This window comes from Leishmania mexicana, chromosome 19, assembly GCF_000234665.1.
Source record: "Leishmania mexicana MHOM/GT/2001/U1103 complete genome, chromosome 19".
Lineage (NCBI taxonomy): Eukaryota > Euglenozoa > Kinetoplastea > Trypanosomatida > Trypanosomatidae > Leishmania > Leishmania mexicana.
Window position 1 is genome coordinate 361291 of NC_018323.1, and position 13356 is coordinate 374646.

Sequence of the window (13356 nt, forward strand, 5' to 3'; positions counted from 1 at the left end):
GTAGTGGTGTGTGTGTGTGTGTGGGTGTGTGTGTATGTCACTGTCGTGTATCTCTGCTAGGCGTGTCTCGCCTCTTCCTTCTCCGCTTCAGATCAAGGGGCAGAGCTCACAGAAAGCGAAGAAAAGGAGCAAACGGAATTCGATGCATGAGCACCATGTTTGTGTGGGGGGGGGGAGAGGGAGGTCAACGCCTAATCCGATGTCCTTGGCAACGGCGATGGTGTGCACTGGCTGACAGGGCGTACGTCGGCGTGGATTACGGCACTCGACGGCAGCCTCGATTTTCTTGCTCATCCCCCCTCTCCCTGCCACCTTTGCACGCCGCCTCAGCCCCCTCGGCTCGCAATGCCGTCTACCAAGAACTCTTTCTCTCTGCTTGTCCGCCTCTCCGCTTGCCTTCACTTGCACTAGACTCCTGCTGCACCGCACGCCTTCGCTGCCATCACCACCACCACCGCAAAACAACGCAAAACCCCCTACTGACATACATAAGCGCTCGTGTACATACTTTGCACAGATACGCACTCACACGCGCGTTGCGTGGGCCACGGCGAGAAAAAAAAAAGAGTGGGGTGAATGGGGGGAGACAAGGTGTCCGCGACAGGGATAATGTTGGCGCGTGTTGTAGCGCATGCTCTTCTTCGTCTGTTCAGCTTCTAGATCCATCGCTCCTCCCCCTCCCCCTCCTCATCTCATTCATTCTGTGTGTACTGGCCCGCCCGTTTTGGGGGAACCATCTAATAACAACAGCGGCGCCCCCGCCCTTCCCCTCCTCGCCCTTTTTTTTCGTTGTTGTTGAAGCGGCGTCTTTTGCCACGAGCCCGCACTCGCATGTTCTCGTCATCCAGTGCGCCGCAACGGGAGCAGCAGCGGCAGCAGCAGCCATGGACTTTCTCTGCGTATCACACGGTGGTGCTCACAAACTTTGTGAGCACCCTCCAAGCTGAAGTGCGTTCTCAGCAAGACGCCTACGACCACGCGGTGGAAGTACTTCACGCAAGCGCGGACACAGGCCCAACTAGCGACATGCTGAAGCTTGGCATTCCCCTGTACGCCACACATGAAGAACAGATGCAGGCGCTGCAGGACAAGTACGCGCTGGCCACGCTGGATACAGGGGCGCTTGTCGCGCTAGGGCCTTACCGGCTGCTGCACACGCTGAAGGCGCACATGACGCGCATCGAAGACGAGCGTCGAGCGGGCGCCGTGGCGGCAGGAAACGGCAGAGGTATACGGAAGATGCACTTGGGCAGGGCTCCGTTTGTGAGCAAGTCGGAGACGAGCGTTGACACAGCAGCTCTGGACGGAGGCAAGGCTAGTCGAACACCACAGCCTCGTGGCGTGCCTCCGATGTCGGTGCGAATCAAAGTGGAGCGCGTCGACGACGAAAAGTGCAGTGGAGTCGCACAGCCAGAGAAGTCCCTCAGCGAGCGCTCTCCCCTCGTTTCACTGCTACCGCTCTCCACTGCCGCGACGCCAGCCAAGAGGGAGAACCTCAGCGCTAAAGGTGCCAGTGTGAACTCTGCGGGCAGCGCTGGTGGAGGCGGCTGGGGCGACGGCTGCCCTCCCTCATGGATGACGCTCAAAACAGAAGCGGCAGAGCCACCACCGTCGAGTGAGGCCTATAACGGCGCCTACTTCGTCCCCTGCCCCACCCCCACAGGCGCGCCAATCGCCCGCTACATGTCCTCGTCGATTTGTCTGCTTTCCGCCAACAGCGCAGCGCAGTCACCGTCCGCGCCGCTGCCCCCGCTTGTCGCACCCGTGAACTGTGGGACTAAAGTGATGGACAGTGCAAGCCGGAAGAAGCGTCCGGCAGCGTTGCCGTCGCAGGCACCCAAGCGGTGTCGCTCGGTGGCCATGGCGCAGGTGAACGCTGTTCCCACGGACGAGACGCCGTTTCTCTCGCAAGCGCAGCGGGCAAAGATCGCCCGCATGCAGGAGCACGTGCAGTTCCTCGATGAGGCATCGCCTCCTTCGTCCCCTTCGAAGGAGAAGCTGGAGGGCGACCGTGCACTGCAGCTGTGGTGGCGCGTGTGGCCCAGCTCTCCACCGATGTTGCCGGCAGACGCAGAAGAGAGTGGGCGGAAACAGAGCGCCGCGGCAGCGCCGCCTCCCGCCCAGCACACGCGCGTTCGGCCGACGCCTGCCATGGTCGCTGCGCTGATCCGAGTTGCGGAGGAAAACTACAAGCGGGATTGTGAGCGCTGCGCCGCGCAGCAGGCGTATCTCGCGACGCTGCTGGTCGCGGCGGAGTCTCTGAGGGTGAGCGGTGCGGCAGCGAGCACGGGCGCCATAGGGAACGCTGGGCAAGCGCCTAAGGAAACAACGCTGGCGTCCCTGCATCCAAAAGCCCTGCGCCAACTCCAAGACGAGCTAGCGAGCAAGCAATCGAAGCTCGACAGTGCGTACGCCGAGCGGCTGGCACTTTTCCGAGAGTTGACTGAAGCTCTCTGCGTTGAATCTGCCGTGTGCGTCGACGAGACCACAGCGTCTGGGACCGGTGGGGTGAAGCATGCTGCCCCTTCCTCCACGCCTCCCTCGCAGTGTCGCACCACATCGCCATCGGGCGCCCGAAAGGGAAGCCGGCGGACTAGCTCGACTCGCCATGCGACTGGATCCTCCACAGCCGTCGACGTTGAAGGGTTGGATGCTGACCGCCGCGGCGGGGAGCAAGCGGTGGCCGATACATCGGCGAAGAGCGCAGCGGCTGGCGCATCTGCTCTGGAGCTACTTCACTCCTCTCTCACAGACCCCACATCTCTGATGCGGAGAGTCCACAAGGCGCGCGAGTCCCTTGCGTTCTTTTCCAGCGAAACGTCCTCCGCGGAGGTGACGCTGGGGTCGTGCTCGCAGGCCTCGTCCGAGGAGACCTTGGGTCTGCCAAACGGCATCGTCGGCATCAACTTGCCGTCCTTGGAGCAAGACCGCAACGCGCCTGAGCTGGCGGAGTACCTCTGGCCAGAGGACCTGGATGCCCGCATCCGGCATGAGCTGCGCGGCGTTGTGAGTGCCAAAAGCCGCAACCCCGAAGCGAGCAGTATTCACGTAGTATTGTCAGCGGCGCGAGTGCAGCGGCTCGAGGAGGCGGCGCGTGCCGTGTCCACCGTGGACCCCGTTTCTCAACTACGGGCGGTGGTGCCGCCGCTGGTGACTGGCAGCATCATGGCGCACCCCAAGTTTGTCGAAAGCAGCTGGCTCTACGTGCACGGGCGTGGCGAGACGATTGTCGCCGACGCGGAACTCAGCTAACGCGTAAGAGGCCCTGCCCTCTCGCGGTGCTGCGTCTCTGTCCGAGCCATCTCAGCAAGTGTCGTGCTCCTCGTGCGCGGGGGCGGGTGGCAGGAGAAAGAAGACTTGGCGCATCATGAAAGTGGTGCCGGGGTCTGTCTGGGCGGGAGATGATAACAGCTCCCGCAGCACACCCCATGCCTTTGCCTCCCACATGCGCCCAGTACAAGCACGTCCCCCCCCCCCCACACACACCTCCTTCTTGTTCTCCTTTGTGGACTTGTTTGTTGCCGCCCCTCGTGGGTGCTCACCGACTGCATAGACCAACCGCCGCTCGCGTCCCTGTGATGAATGCGTGTGGTGGTGTGGCGCTCTGCGGATGCCGCCGGCTTATGGAAGACTTTGGGATGGAGAGAAGAAAGAGGAGGAGGCCCGGCTAAGCGAGTAGTCCCGCAGCCACCTTCTTTCAAGCTCACCCTCTCGCTATGAACTCATCAACGGCCTCCTCTCCCCCCCCCTCCCCCTCTTCACTATCCACTCAACTCCAAAGGCTTCTACACGAGGTAGGCATCGGGTGCTCACCTCACAGCACCACACACACACACACCGACATGCACACGTCAGCTTTCCACCATCGCTCTCTCACTCTATCACCCACCCGTTCTTTCGTAGTTGGCGGTCGTGATGTCTGGCGCAAACGTGCTCATCAAAGAGTCCGCAATGCCGGTGGACATGCAGCAAGACTGCGCCGACTGTGCCGCGCACGCGCTTTTCACTTTGAAGCTGCGCGAGCAAACCGAGCTGGCGCAGTTCATCAAGAAGGAATTAGACGTCAAGTACGGCGGACAGTGGCACTGCATCGTCGGGCACTCCTTCGGCTCCTGCATTGGCCATGATGAGGCGTTCTTCATCTACTTCGAGATCGACGGCATCTTCTTTAGTATGTGGAGGATGGATATGACGCTCGAAGCGAAGCAGGTGCCGATCAACAGTGCAGGACGTACTGTCCAGGCTTCCGCCTAGAGGCAGCCCGCGCGTCTTGTCGTGTACCGAACCCGGGCGAGGCGCACCACCAGTCGTGGTGGGCAGCATCATGGCGACAACAATGACGCTGCGATGCACCGAAGGAGCGGGGGTGTCCTGCAGGTGAGCAGCAGGGTTCTGAAGTTGCAGCACAGCACACGTCTCCTGTGGTCAGCCCGTTGCTGTGCTATAGTCCCCGTTGTTGTTGTTTTCTCGATGAGAGAAGGGCCGAGCCGTCTCCGCTGATGTATCGCAAGAACAGAAAGAGAGAGAGATGCTGCAGAACGCTCTCTGCGTTTGAATCACAGCCGTCCCTGTCTTGCCTCCATGCAGCCCACCAACAGGCTGACGGGCAAGCTGAAGCGCGGGTAGTGCGCAGCAGCACACAGGCAGAGAACCCTCCCTCCCTCTCGTACGTTTGTGTACGTGGGGAACAGCGGATAGATGATGTGCACTACTCCTATTTCTTCTCTCCTGTTTTCGGGGGGAAGAGGAGGAGGAGGAAGAGGAGGGTTCCGATGGCACGACTGACCGAAACTGTGCCATCCACGTTCCTGCTGCGTCTCTCTCCGTGCGCACGCATCATGCCAAGCGCGTTGGCATTGCCTGCATCACCTTTGGGATCCTTGCTCCGTTCTTCCGTCGCCTCCTCTTCACGTTTTCTCTCTCCGCACGGAACCTGCGGCCTCTTGGTGTCCCGCGCCAACACGTCAACACACACACACGTGCATGCATGCACGCATGCATCATTGATGGATTGATTATTGCAGTGGGAACCTCGCTTGCCGGCGGAGTTCTTCTTGTCGTTCGATCCCCTCGCGCATCTTGTCGTTCCGCACATGTGCATACCCTCACCTCCTCCAGAAGAAAGGTAACTCTACTGTCCCCTCTCCTCTCCCCCTCCCCTAATTAGGTAACCTTTAATTATTACATGGCTCGCTTCTCCTCTCTGCACAGCGTGCTCGGCGCTGCCGCCACGCTGCTGCTGCTGCTGACCCTCTGCGTGGTGAGCGTCGAGGCCAGCTACTGGTCTGATGAAGTGAACCGCGTGCGCACGTACGCGGCGGTCAACTACATGGAGCGCATTGCCAAACAGCCGAACGTGTCCACGCTGCCTTCTGGGCTCCTCTTCACCATTGAGCGTCGCGGCTTTGGCGACCGTGCCCCGGCGGCGGAGGACAAGTGCGAGATGCATTATACAATCCGCCACCGCTATCCCAGCATTCTGGAGGACACGCGCCACCACCCCTACCCCGTGCGGCGCTCGCCGTCGCAGCTGATGCCCGGCATGGCTGAGGCGATGCAGCTGATGCGCGAAGGTGACCGGTGGTACCTCTACGTGCCCTACCAGCTCGCCTACGGGAAGGAGGGCTGCAAGGAGAAGAACGTGCCGAGTTTGTCGAACCTGCGGGTGGAGATAGAGCTCTACAAGTGCGAGTCGGCGAGTGGTAAGACGAGCGCCGAAATCGACGCGTATCTCGCCAAGTACATGAAGACACCGATACCGGAAAAGACGGCGCCGGTCGATTACACGGACTTGTAGATTCGGTCCCTCATCTCTCTCCACCCCCCCCCTCCTCCTGTGCATGATCGCCGTTTTTTTCTTCGGGGTGTCGACAAATTCGGTGCGATTGGGTCTTCTCTCTGCTTGAAGTGTCGTGGACGAGCACCGCTGCACGTCACTTCTCGCGCCCTGGCCCCTCCCCTCCCTGTTTGTGGTGGTGTTCGGAGGAGACGGCAATGTCTCGCCTTGTGAGGCGAGAGGGATAGATGGCGGGCATGGCCTTGTGCGATGCCACCACGGCGTTACAGAGACGGCGCGCCGTGTGACTTATGTGGGTGCCCGCGCGTCATCACACAGTCACCTTGTTGTTGGTGGTTGGCTTGCTTTTTTTTTGGAGGGGGAGGGGAGGAAGTTCAACGACGTGTGTTGGTGGAAGGCCTGTGCGTGGGCGCTGAGATGTTCGATTTGGTGGCACCTGTGCCCGTATCACCGTGCCAAGCGCACGCATACATGTAAAAGCGTGTACAACAAAGGGAAACGGGTGAAAACGAAGAACGGGTTGAGGTAGAGGAAAGCGAAAAATGTCCGAAGAGTCGAGGCGGCAGTTACCCCAACTGCACCTGGGGAATCGGAGTGGTACGTCAGCCATGCGCGCATGGCTGACGTGAAGCAGTTGTGCCCGTCTGCGACCTTCCTGCTCATGCGTCATTCGCGTGTGCTCGAAATATATATATATACATATACACCAATCGACGAGCCTTGCCGCCCGTGGACTTGTACGATGCGTTACTCGCCAAAGGCAAGCGTGCATCGTACAAGGAGCGCACAAAATTAAAAAGAAAAGAGAAAAAATAGGAATGAAAGCGGCGGTGGTGGTGGTGGTGGTGGTGACGGAGCGGTGCGGAGTGGAACGCCTCTCTGCTCGCTGATGCGCCGGTCTCCCGCTCCCTTCCTGCCATGGGTAATCATGTCGTGCTCCAAACCTTTGTCTCACGAACCCCCCTCCTCTTTTCTGATAATCGACGTGCACACGGACCGCACACGGGTCTGAGCGACTCCTTCGCAGAGTTTGAGCGGTTGCCACAGTGTATGGTGAGACCCACACGCTCACTGCTCTGCCTCATCCGCGCCATAGAGGGAGGTTACGCGGAGTGCTGTTTCGGCCCCGCTCTGCGTGGCGCTCGAGCAAAAAAGCGTGGAGACAGCCGGCACCCCCCCCCCACTCACGCGTCCTCCCCATCCTCCTCGTCTCCATCGCAGACGAACAGAGTAACGCCGTATGTGTGTGTGTGTGCGTGTTTTCATGATGGATTTCTTCGCGTGAAAGCGGTAGAGTTGCGGAAGGGGTAGGGCAGACCCCGCCACCGCTGCTCATCAGCCGTCCCCGTGTCTGGCGCGTGTGACGGCGCTCATGTGCGCCGTTGAGATGTGGAAGATCCTCTGAGGACAGAAAATATTGCCTGCGTGATACGATGCCGGCGCGCTTGGACACCCCATCGACGCCCGCGAAGCAACGCAGCGCACGACACCTGTGGCATGCCTCGAACAAGAGCTCGACTACGCGGTGCGGCAGCTCGCTTTACGTGACGCCGCGCTGCGTGTATCGACGAGGAAGAAGGCGCCGTAAGGGGTGGGGACGGAAAAACGAAGCGAACCCTAGGCCTAGCGAGCACTGTCCATGGTGCACGTCGGTGTCCAGCGCGTACACGTTCCACCTGTACTTATGCTTGACGATAGTCTTGTGTTGCCCTGAGCTGGACGTAATGTCTGCTGCAGAACAGAAAAAAAAAATATTTTTAAAAAGAAAGGTAAAGATGATAATGATGATGTGGGGCTTCGCTGAGCACTGCAGAATACCGCGCTCTCCTCCCCCCCCCCTCGTTCTCAGCAGGCACACATATATGTAGTTGCTGTACATTGAGGGAGACCCGTACCGGCGCCGCCATTTTACGTGCGCTACGCCACGATGCTGCGCTGCACACAGATGTGTGGCAACAGGCACAGAAGGGATATAATGTATATAGATGTGCGAATATCAATCCATCTTGCTGTGTATTGTTGAACTGCTCATTCCCCAGTATCATCTCTCCCCCAACCCTTTTTTTTCTCCACCGACGACCGTCGTGCTCTCGCACACACGCACGCATACGAAAAACGTCTGCAGTACGAGCCGACACAAGCATCATCGTGCGTACACACGCGTATAAAACCCCCCCCACACACACACACTCTCTCCCTTGAACAAACGCGCACAGACGGGCGCGTGTCAAGGGAGAAGCGTTATTTTTCTGCCGAAGCTCACCGTCCCTGTGTCCCCTCTCCCTATCCCCCCCCCCAGTCGCCGAGCGCACAGCTGGTGCGACAGGTCGAGCTGTGCGTTCCTACCTCATTGATGGTGGTGGTTACGATCTCTTGCTTGACCCTCTTGCTTTCCTGCCTTGTGCCTCCCCCACGCCTGCTGCCCTCGCGGTTTGCGTGTGTGTGTGGGAGGGAGGGAGTCATTATAAACGCAGTGCCTCCCCTCCCCTCCCCTCCCCCCTTCTCTCCTGCGTGGCAGCGCCTTCACCTGAGCTAGAGGACGACCAAAAGAAAAAAGCAGAAGAAAAAGAGCAGTGGAAGCCAGAAAATCATTGGCGCGAGCACGCGCGCCCTTGTTGGCTGTGCTGGTGGTGGTGCCGGCCGTCGTCGTCGTCTCGGGTGTTGACGAACCTCGCGATTTTCTTTGTTATTATTACTGTTGATGTTGTTGCAACGTGTATCCTGGCTTGCTTCTCCCTGCTGGGTGTGTCCCCATCGGTGTCCTGCCTGGTCACGTCTGCGCTGCTGCTACTGCTGCTTCGCCGTTGTACGCACACGTTAGTGTTGTGGTCTGTCGCCTGCCTCCCGTGGTGATCAACAGTTGTTTTAAAAGGGGGAGGGGTGCATATATATATATAACGAGGGCGTAGCAGATTGGCTCTGCTGTGGTGCACATCCGATTCGCCTTCCCTTTTCTTTCTCCATTGCTGTTGCTGTTACTTTTCTCGCTTCTACGGCTGCTGCTGCTGCTGCTTTATCTTGAAGCGGGCCATCTTGCTCTCCTGCATCGCTTCGGGAGGCGCCTGCCAGCCCTCCTCTCCGACTCGGTGCTGTGATTTGTGTTTCTTTTCTCTGTCAGTCCCGGAGTTGAGGTCGAGACACTGTCCCTCCTCCCCTCCCCCTCAACACGCCACCTCAACACGCACGTGGGCACGGGGACCTGTGAGTGCGCGGCATGCCTTCCAACCGACGCAAGAATAAGCAGCGGTGTATGCAGGCGTCTCAGGTGGCCTTGCCCGGGGATCTACCAGAAGCCAGCAAGATCAGCGATGGCAACGGCAGCACCAACGGCGGAAGTGTTGTCCCCAGTGAGCACGCGGTGTTGCACAAGACATGCAGGCGGGAGGGGCCCGCTACCAGCGCCGCCTCCTTGACGCAAATGAAGCGCACGGCGTCGTCGCTGGCCGGAGGAGATGCCGACGAGGACATGACCAACAGCGGCGGCGGTGTCAACGCCAACGGGGTGACGAGCGCCTCGCCTGCGCCTTCGCATTCCTCCGTGTCGTCGTCCAGCGAATCAGGTGCGTCCCCGGCAGCGGGTCTTCTGACGGTGACGGGCATGGCCACTCCAGCGACAGCGACGGAAAAAGACCTGGGGGCTTGTACGTCGAGTGATGGGGCAGGGCTGCTGCTCCTTGACGACGGCGACGAAGACGCGGAGCGCGACGATGCCGTCCTCGCCGAGGCCGTCGCCGCGGCTGGGGCGCCTGCTACCGACAACACAGGGGAGCTTTTCTACGTCGAACTCGATCCCGAATCGAACGTTATGACCGGTGTTCTGCCTGAGATGCAGCGACTGCATGTGCGGCTGACGCAGCTGGTGCGCGTTCTGCGACGTCGCGTCGCGCGCCTGTGTGCGCTGCGCGAGCGTGCTCGGCTGAGCGGGGATGATGTCAGTGAGGTGGTCCCGGCTTCCCCACTTCTGCCGAGGCGTCTGTCTCCACTGACAACCGCTTCTCCCGTGCCATCCGGCGTGCATCGCCACAGGGACACCGTGGCCAGCAACGGCAGTAGCAGCATTCCCGGCGGCGTCGCTGCGGCTTCCCTGCCGAACGCGGAAGGCACCACCGGCGACGTGGGTGCGATGGGGACGAGCGCAGACGGTCATCAGTCACCGCGGCAGACAAACCCAATGTACGAACCAGGTGGCGCCATCTCCTCACCGCGCAACGGCGTCAACAGCCGACTCGCAAGCGCGCGGCGCTACCCGCAGCAGCAGATCCTCGACAACGACTCGGAATGGTGCGACGCGGGTACCCTTCGCTCCTCGCGCTCCACCACGGCCCAGAGCACACCATCCCTGCAGCCGTGCTTGCCGCCGCCGTCGCTACAGTTCTTTGAGGAAGACGAGCTTGATGATGATGGACGAGCTAGCCTGCTCACATGCAGCTCCGTTGCGGCTCGACGATCGTACACGGCGCGCTTTCGGCCTGAGTCGATGCCGCCTTCGGTGCAGACGACGCCGAACATGCTTCCCGCCAACTCGACCCCCTACGCCCGCAGCGACAACGGGGGGATGCTCTCGCTGCCGCCGTCAACCTCAGCGGTTGCCCGCATGTCGTTTCAGCAGCAACAGCAGCTCCCATCGTCCGCAAAGCCTTTATCGGGAGCGCGGACCGCGTGCAGCCCGGCCACGTCGCCGTTAGAAGGATCTGCGCTGCCGCCGACCCTCACACCAGCCGCACCTGAATCGGGGCTCTCTTTGTCGGAAGTCACGCCGGCAACCATCGTGGACGGCACGCAGCAACCGGAGACACGGGCAGCCCTTTCTGCTGGCGCGCCGCAGCAGCTCCCCCTCACGGCCGAGGAGAAGAAGGAGCTGCGTCGGCTGAGTCGGCGCGTCGCGGAGCTGTACAGCCGGCGCGGCCTGCTGCTGCAGCAGGCAGACCGACTTCTCTGCCGCCACGCTCAGCAGCACGAGCGGTGGGAAGGCAACGAGGAGCGTCGCGGGTGCTACCGTTGCCGGCGACTTTTTTCGTACCTCACCCGCCGCCACCACTGCCGCCGCTGCGGTCGCCTGTGCTGTGCCGAGTGCAGTCGGTATGTTGGCAAGAAGCAGGACACGTCCTACGTGGCGGCGCCGCAGGATACGGGTCGCACCTCCGTCGGTATGGAGCATCGGGTGATCATCAAGTCCGAGTACACTACCCACATCACCGCCGACGACACGCATGAGCTGGTGGAGGAACGCTTCGACGAGCACACGTACCCGCGTCGCGGCTACGGCGGCGCAGGCGACTCGCCCAACTTGCAGCCGGAGAAAGAGCCGGTGGTGCAGGACACTGTCCCGGTGCTCGACGACGACGATGGGCAGCTGCGCGGTCCGTCCTTGGAGCACACCGAGGACGCGGCCGACAAACTTCATGGTCGCTCGAGGCAGCACAAGTGGGTCCGCGTCTGCGCACCGTGCTACCAGAACTGCCTCCGCGCGCGGCGCAACAACGTGCTGCAGCACCTGAAGAGCGCCAACCTGTGCATCCTCGATGACGGCTTCTACTACTACCACGTGATGACCACCGAGGAGCTGTGCCGGCTTTCCACCGCCCTGAACAAGCCCGACTCTTTCAAGAAGCAGGTGGAGCTGATGTCGCATGTTGTGGTGGAGCGCTCCGCCGACTACGTTGCGGCGGCGCCAGGGTACAGCGCCCACACCCTCACTGCAGCGGCCCAGCACACACCCGACGTCCTGCGGACGCTTGGCAGCATCGGTGCCTACGCCTTCCGCTCCGCACGGCAGACAGCCAACGACTACGTTGGCGGCTACTTCGCTGGGAGTCGGACCATACTGCCTGATAACCACATGGGCACAGCGGCGGAAACGCACTCCCTCTCCGCCAGCAACGAGGCAGGCGGCAGCGGCAGGGACGATGACAACGATGAGGCGCGCAGCGAGGTATCGCTGATGTCCGTAGATGACGCGTGCAGTGATATGCAGGCCCCGCGCAAGGGCGGCACGGAAGACAATGCATGCGAGAACGAGGATAGGACGGACAAGACCACAGGCGAGGATGCTCGGACGGAGGACCCCTGTGATGACGGCCCCATCGATGTACAAACATAGCCGGCAACAAGAACACCAGCAAACAGAGCAAGAAGAACAAAACCGCGGCAGCGCGGGACTGCCGACACGCCACGTCTCGCGGAGGCGTGGTGAGGAAACAGCGACGATATATTTATATATAGCGTTAAAACCCATAAAAACCATGCAAGAACAGCAAACGGAGCATGTGCGTAATGCTAGTGAGGTTGACAGACGCATTCCTATTATTTCCTTTTCATCTGCGCCTGCGCTTCACACTCCCTTCCCCCCCCCCTCTGCGCCCCAGTGCCTGTGTGGGTATGTGTGTGTGCCGTTCAGTCTTTCTGTTTAGTTCCGTTACCTACTGCTTTCTTTTTCTTTGGTTGCTTGCGAGCGCCCGTGCTTTCGTGGTACTTGCTCGGTTGTGCTGATCGCTTCGTTCTTCCTTGATGCTCGTTGAATGCTTCTACTAGTTGTCCATTGCCCTGTATGTCCTAAACGCGTATCTTTCTTTTTATATTATTTGACACTCTCTGCTGGTGCTACTTAGCACGCATGCTGCTCGTCTCTTGATGTGAATGTATGCAAGGGCCCGGAAGGCTTGACGGGCGTGACGCGCACGCATATGTGCGTCCTCCTTTCCCTCTTCGTCAATCCGCTTAAGTGTGTGCGTGTTGCACTTTTCTTTTTGTTGTTTGTACACGTATGCTTGAGTCTTGGGTGTGGTCGGTGCTACTGTTTACTTGCTCTTTTCGGCCATTCCTCCCCGCCTGCTGCTCCCTCGCGTGTGTGCTGTGCTGTCTCGCGTTATGTAGCGGTCGCGTACAGGCACGAGCACACCCGCCTCATGGAGTTGAGACTCGTTGCCTCATGTTCCTACGTATCTCAGCTACCGAACTCGGGAAAACACGAGCACCAAATGCAAAAAAAAGCACCGAAGAATGACACGTAAGGCACCGAGTGCCGCCACGGACGGTCACCACGCACCTGCCACCAATCAACCCGGTCACCGGACCCTCTCCGCGCAGCGCCTCTTTACCGCTAACACCCCACCCAACCCAACCCCCTCCTCCCCAACGCCCCCAGAAAAAAACGCGCCCTCCCGGCCACCCCCGGCTGACCCGGGGCTTAGAAGGCCGGCCCAGCCCCCGCCGCGCGGCACCCCCCTCCCCTGGCCGGCCAGCAGGGCCCGGGGAGGGGGAGAGGGGGAACCCTGCGCAAACGAAAAGGCAGCCCCACCCCCCACCCCGAAGCCCAAAAAAAAAAGCACCGCAACCACATGAACGACACCCCGAGCCCGAAAAGCCGGCCAACCCAGCCCCCTCCCCTGGGGCACCAAAGTCAAAGCCACTCGAGAAACGCCGGCCACGAAGCAAGGGTCTTTCTTCGTACGCGGAAAGGCACCCAGCAAATTGTCTTGTGGTGGCCCGGTGCTTTCACTGGTGAACCATAGTGCGGTGTCGTCCTCGGGGAGAGCGAAGCACATGAACCGGGCGGCATG

At 60.5% G+C, this 13356-nt stretch overlaps 4 protein-coding genes across 4 annotated transcripts; all 4 read left to right on the forward strand.

Moving 5' to 3' along the window:
- Positions 1–831: 831 nt before the first annotated feature.
- Positions 832–3252, forward strand: LMXM_19_0950 (conserved hypothetical protein; the record flags this gene model as incomplete). The annotated part of the gene is made up of 1 exon (XM_003874221.1): positions 832–3252. The coding sequence occupies one exon, from the start codon at positions 832–834 to the stop codon at positions 3250–3252; it is 2421 nt and encodes an 806-aa protein (XP_003874270.1).
- Positions 3253–3915: 663 nt separating this feature from the next.
- Positions 3916–4254, forward strand: LMXM_19_0960 (putative dynein light chain; the record flags this gene model as incomplete). The annotated part of the gene is made up of 1 exon (XM_003874222.1): positions 3916–4254. The coding sequence occupies one exon, from the start codon at positions 3916–3918 to the stop codon at positions 4252–4254; it is 339 nt and encodes a 112-aa protein (XP_003874271.1).
- A 931-nt stretch (positions 4255–5185) lies between these two features.
- On the forward strand, positions 5186–5797 carry LMXM_19_0970 (putative peptidyl-prolyl cis-trans isomerase, macrophage infectivity potentiator precursor; the record flags this gene model as incomplete). Its single annotated transcript, XM_003874223.1, has 1 exon — positions 5186–5797. The coding sequence occupies one exon, from the start codon at positions 5186–5188 to the stop codon at positions 5795–5797; it is 612 nt and encodes a 203-aa protein (XP_003874272.1).
- A 3418-nt stretch (positions 5798–9215) lies between these two features.
- On the forward strand, positions 9216–11897 carry LMXM_19_0980 (conserved hypothetical protein; the record flags this gene model as incomplete). The annotated part of the gene is made up of 1 exon (XM_003874224.1): positions 9216–11897. One exon carries the CDS (start codon positions 9216–9218, stop codon positions 11895–11897), a length of 2682 nt encoding a protein of 893 aa, XP_003874273.1.
- Between the last annotated feature and the right edge of the window lie 1459 nt (positions 11898–13356).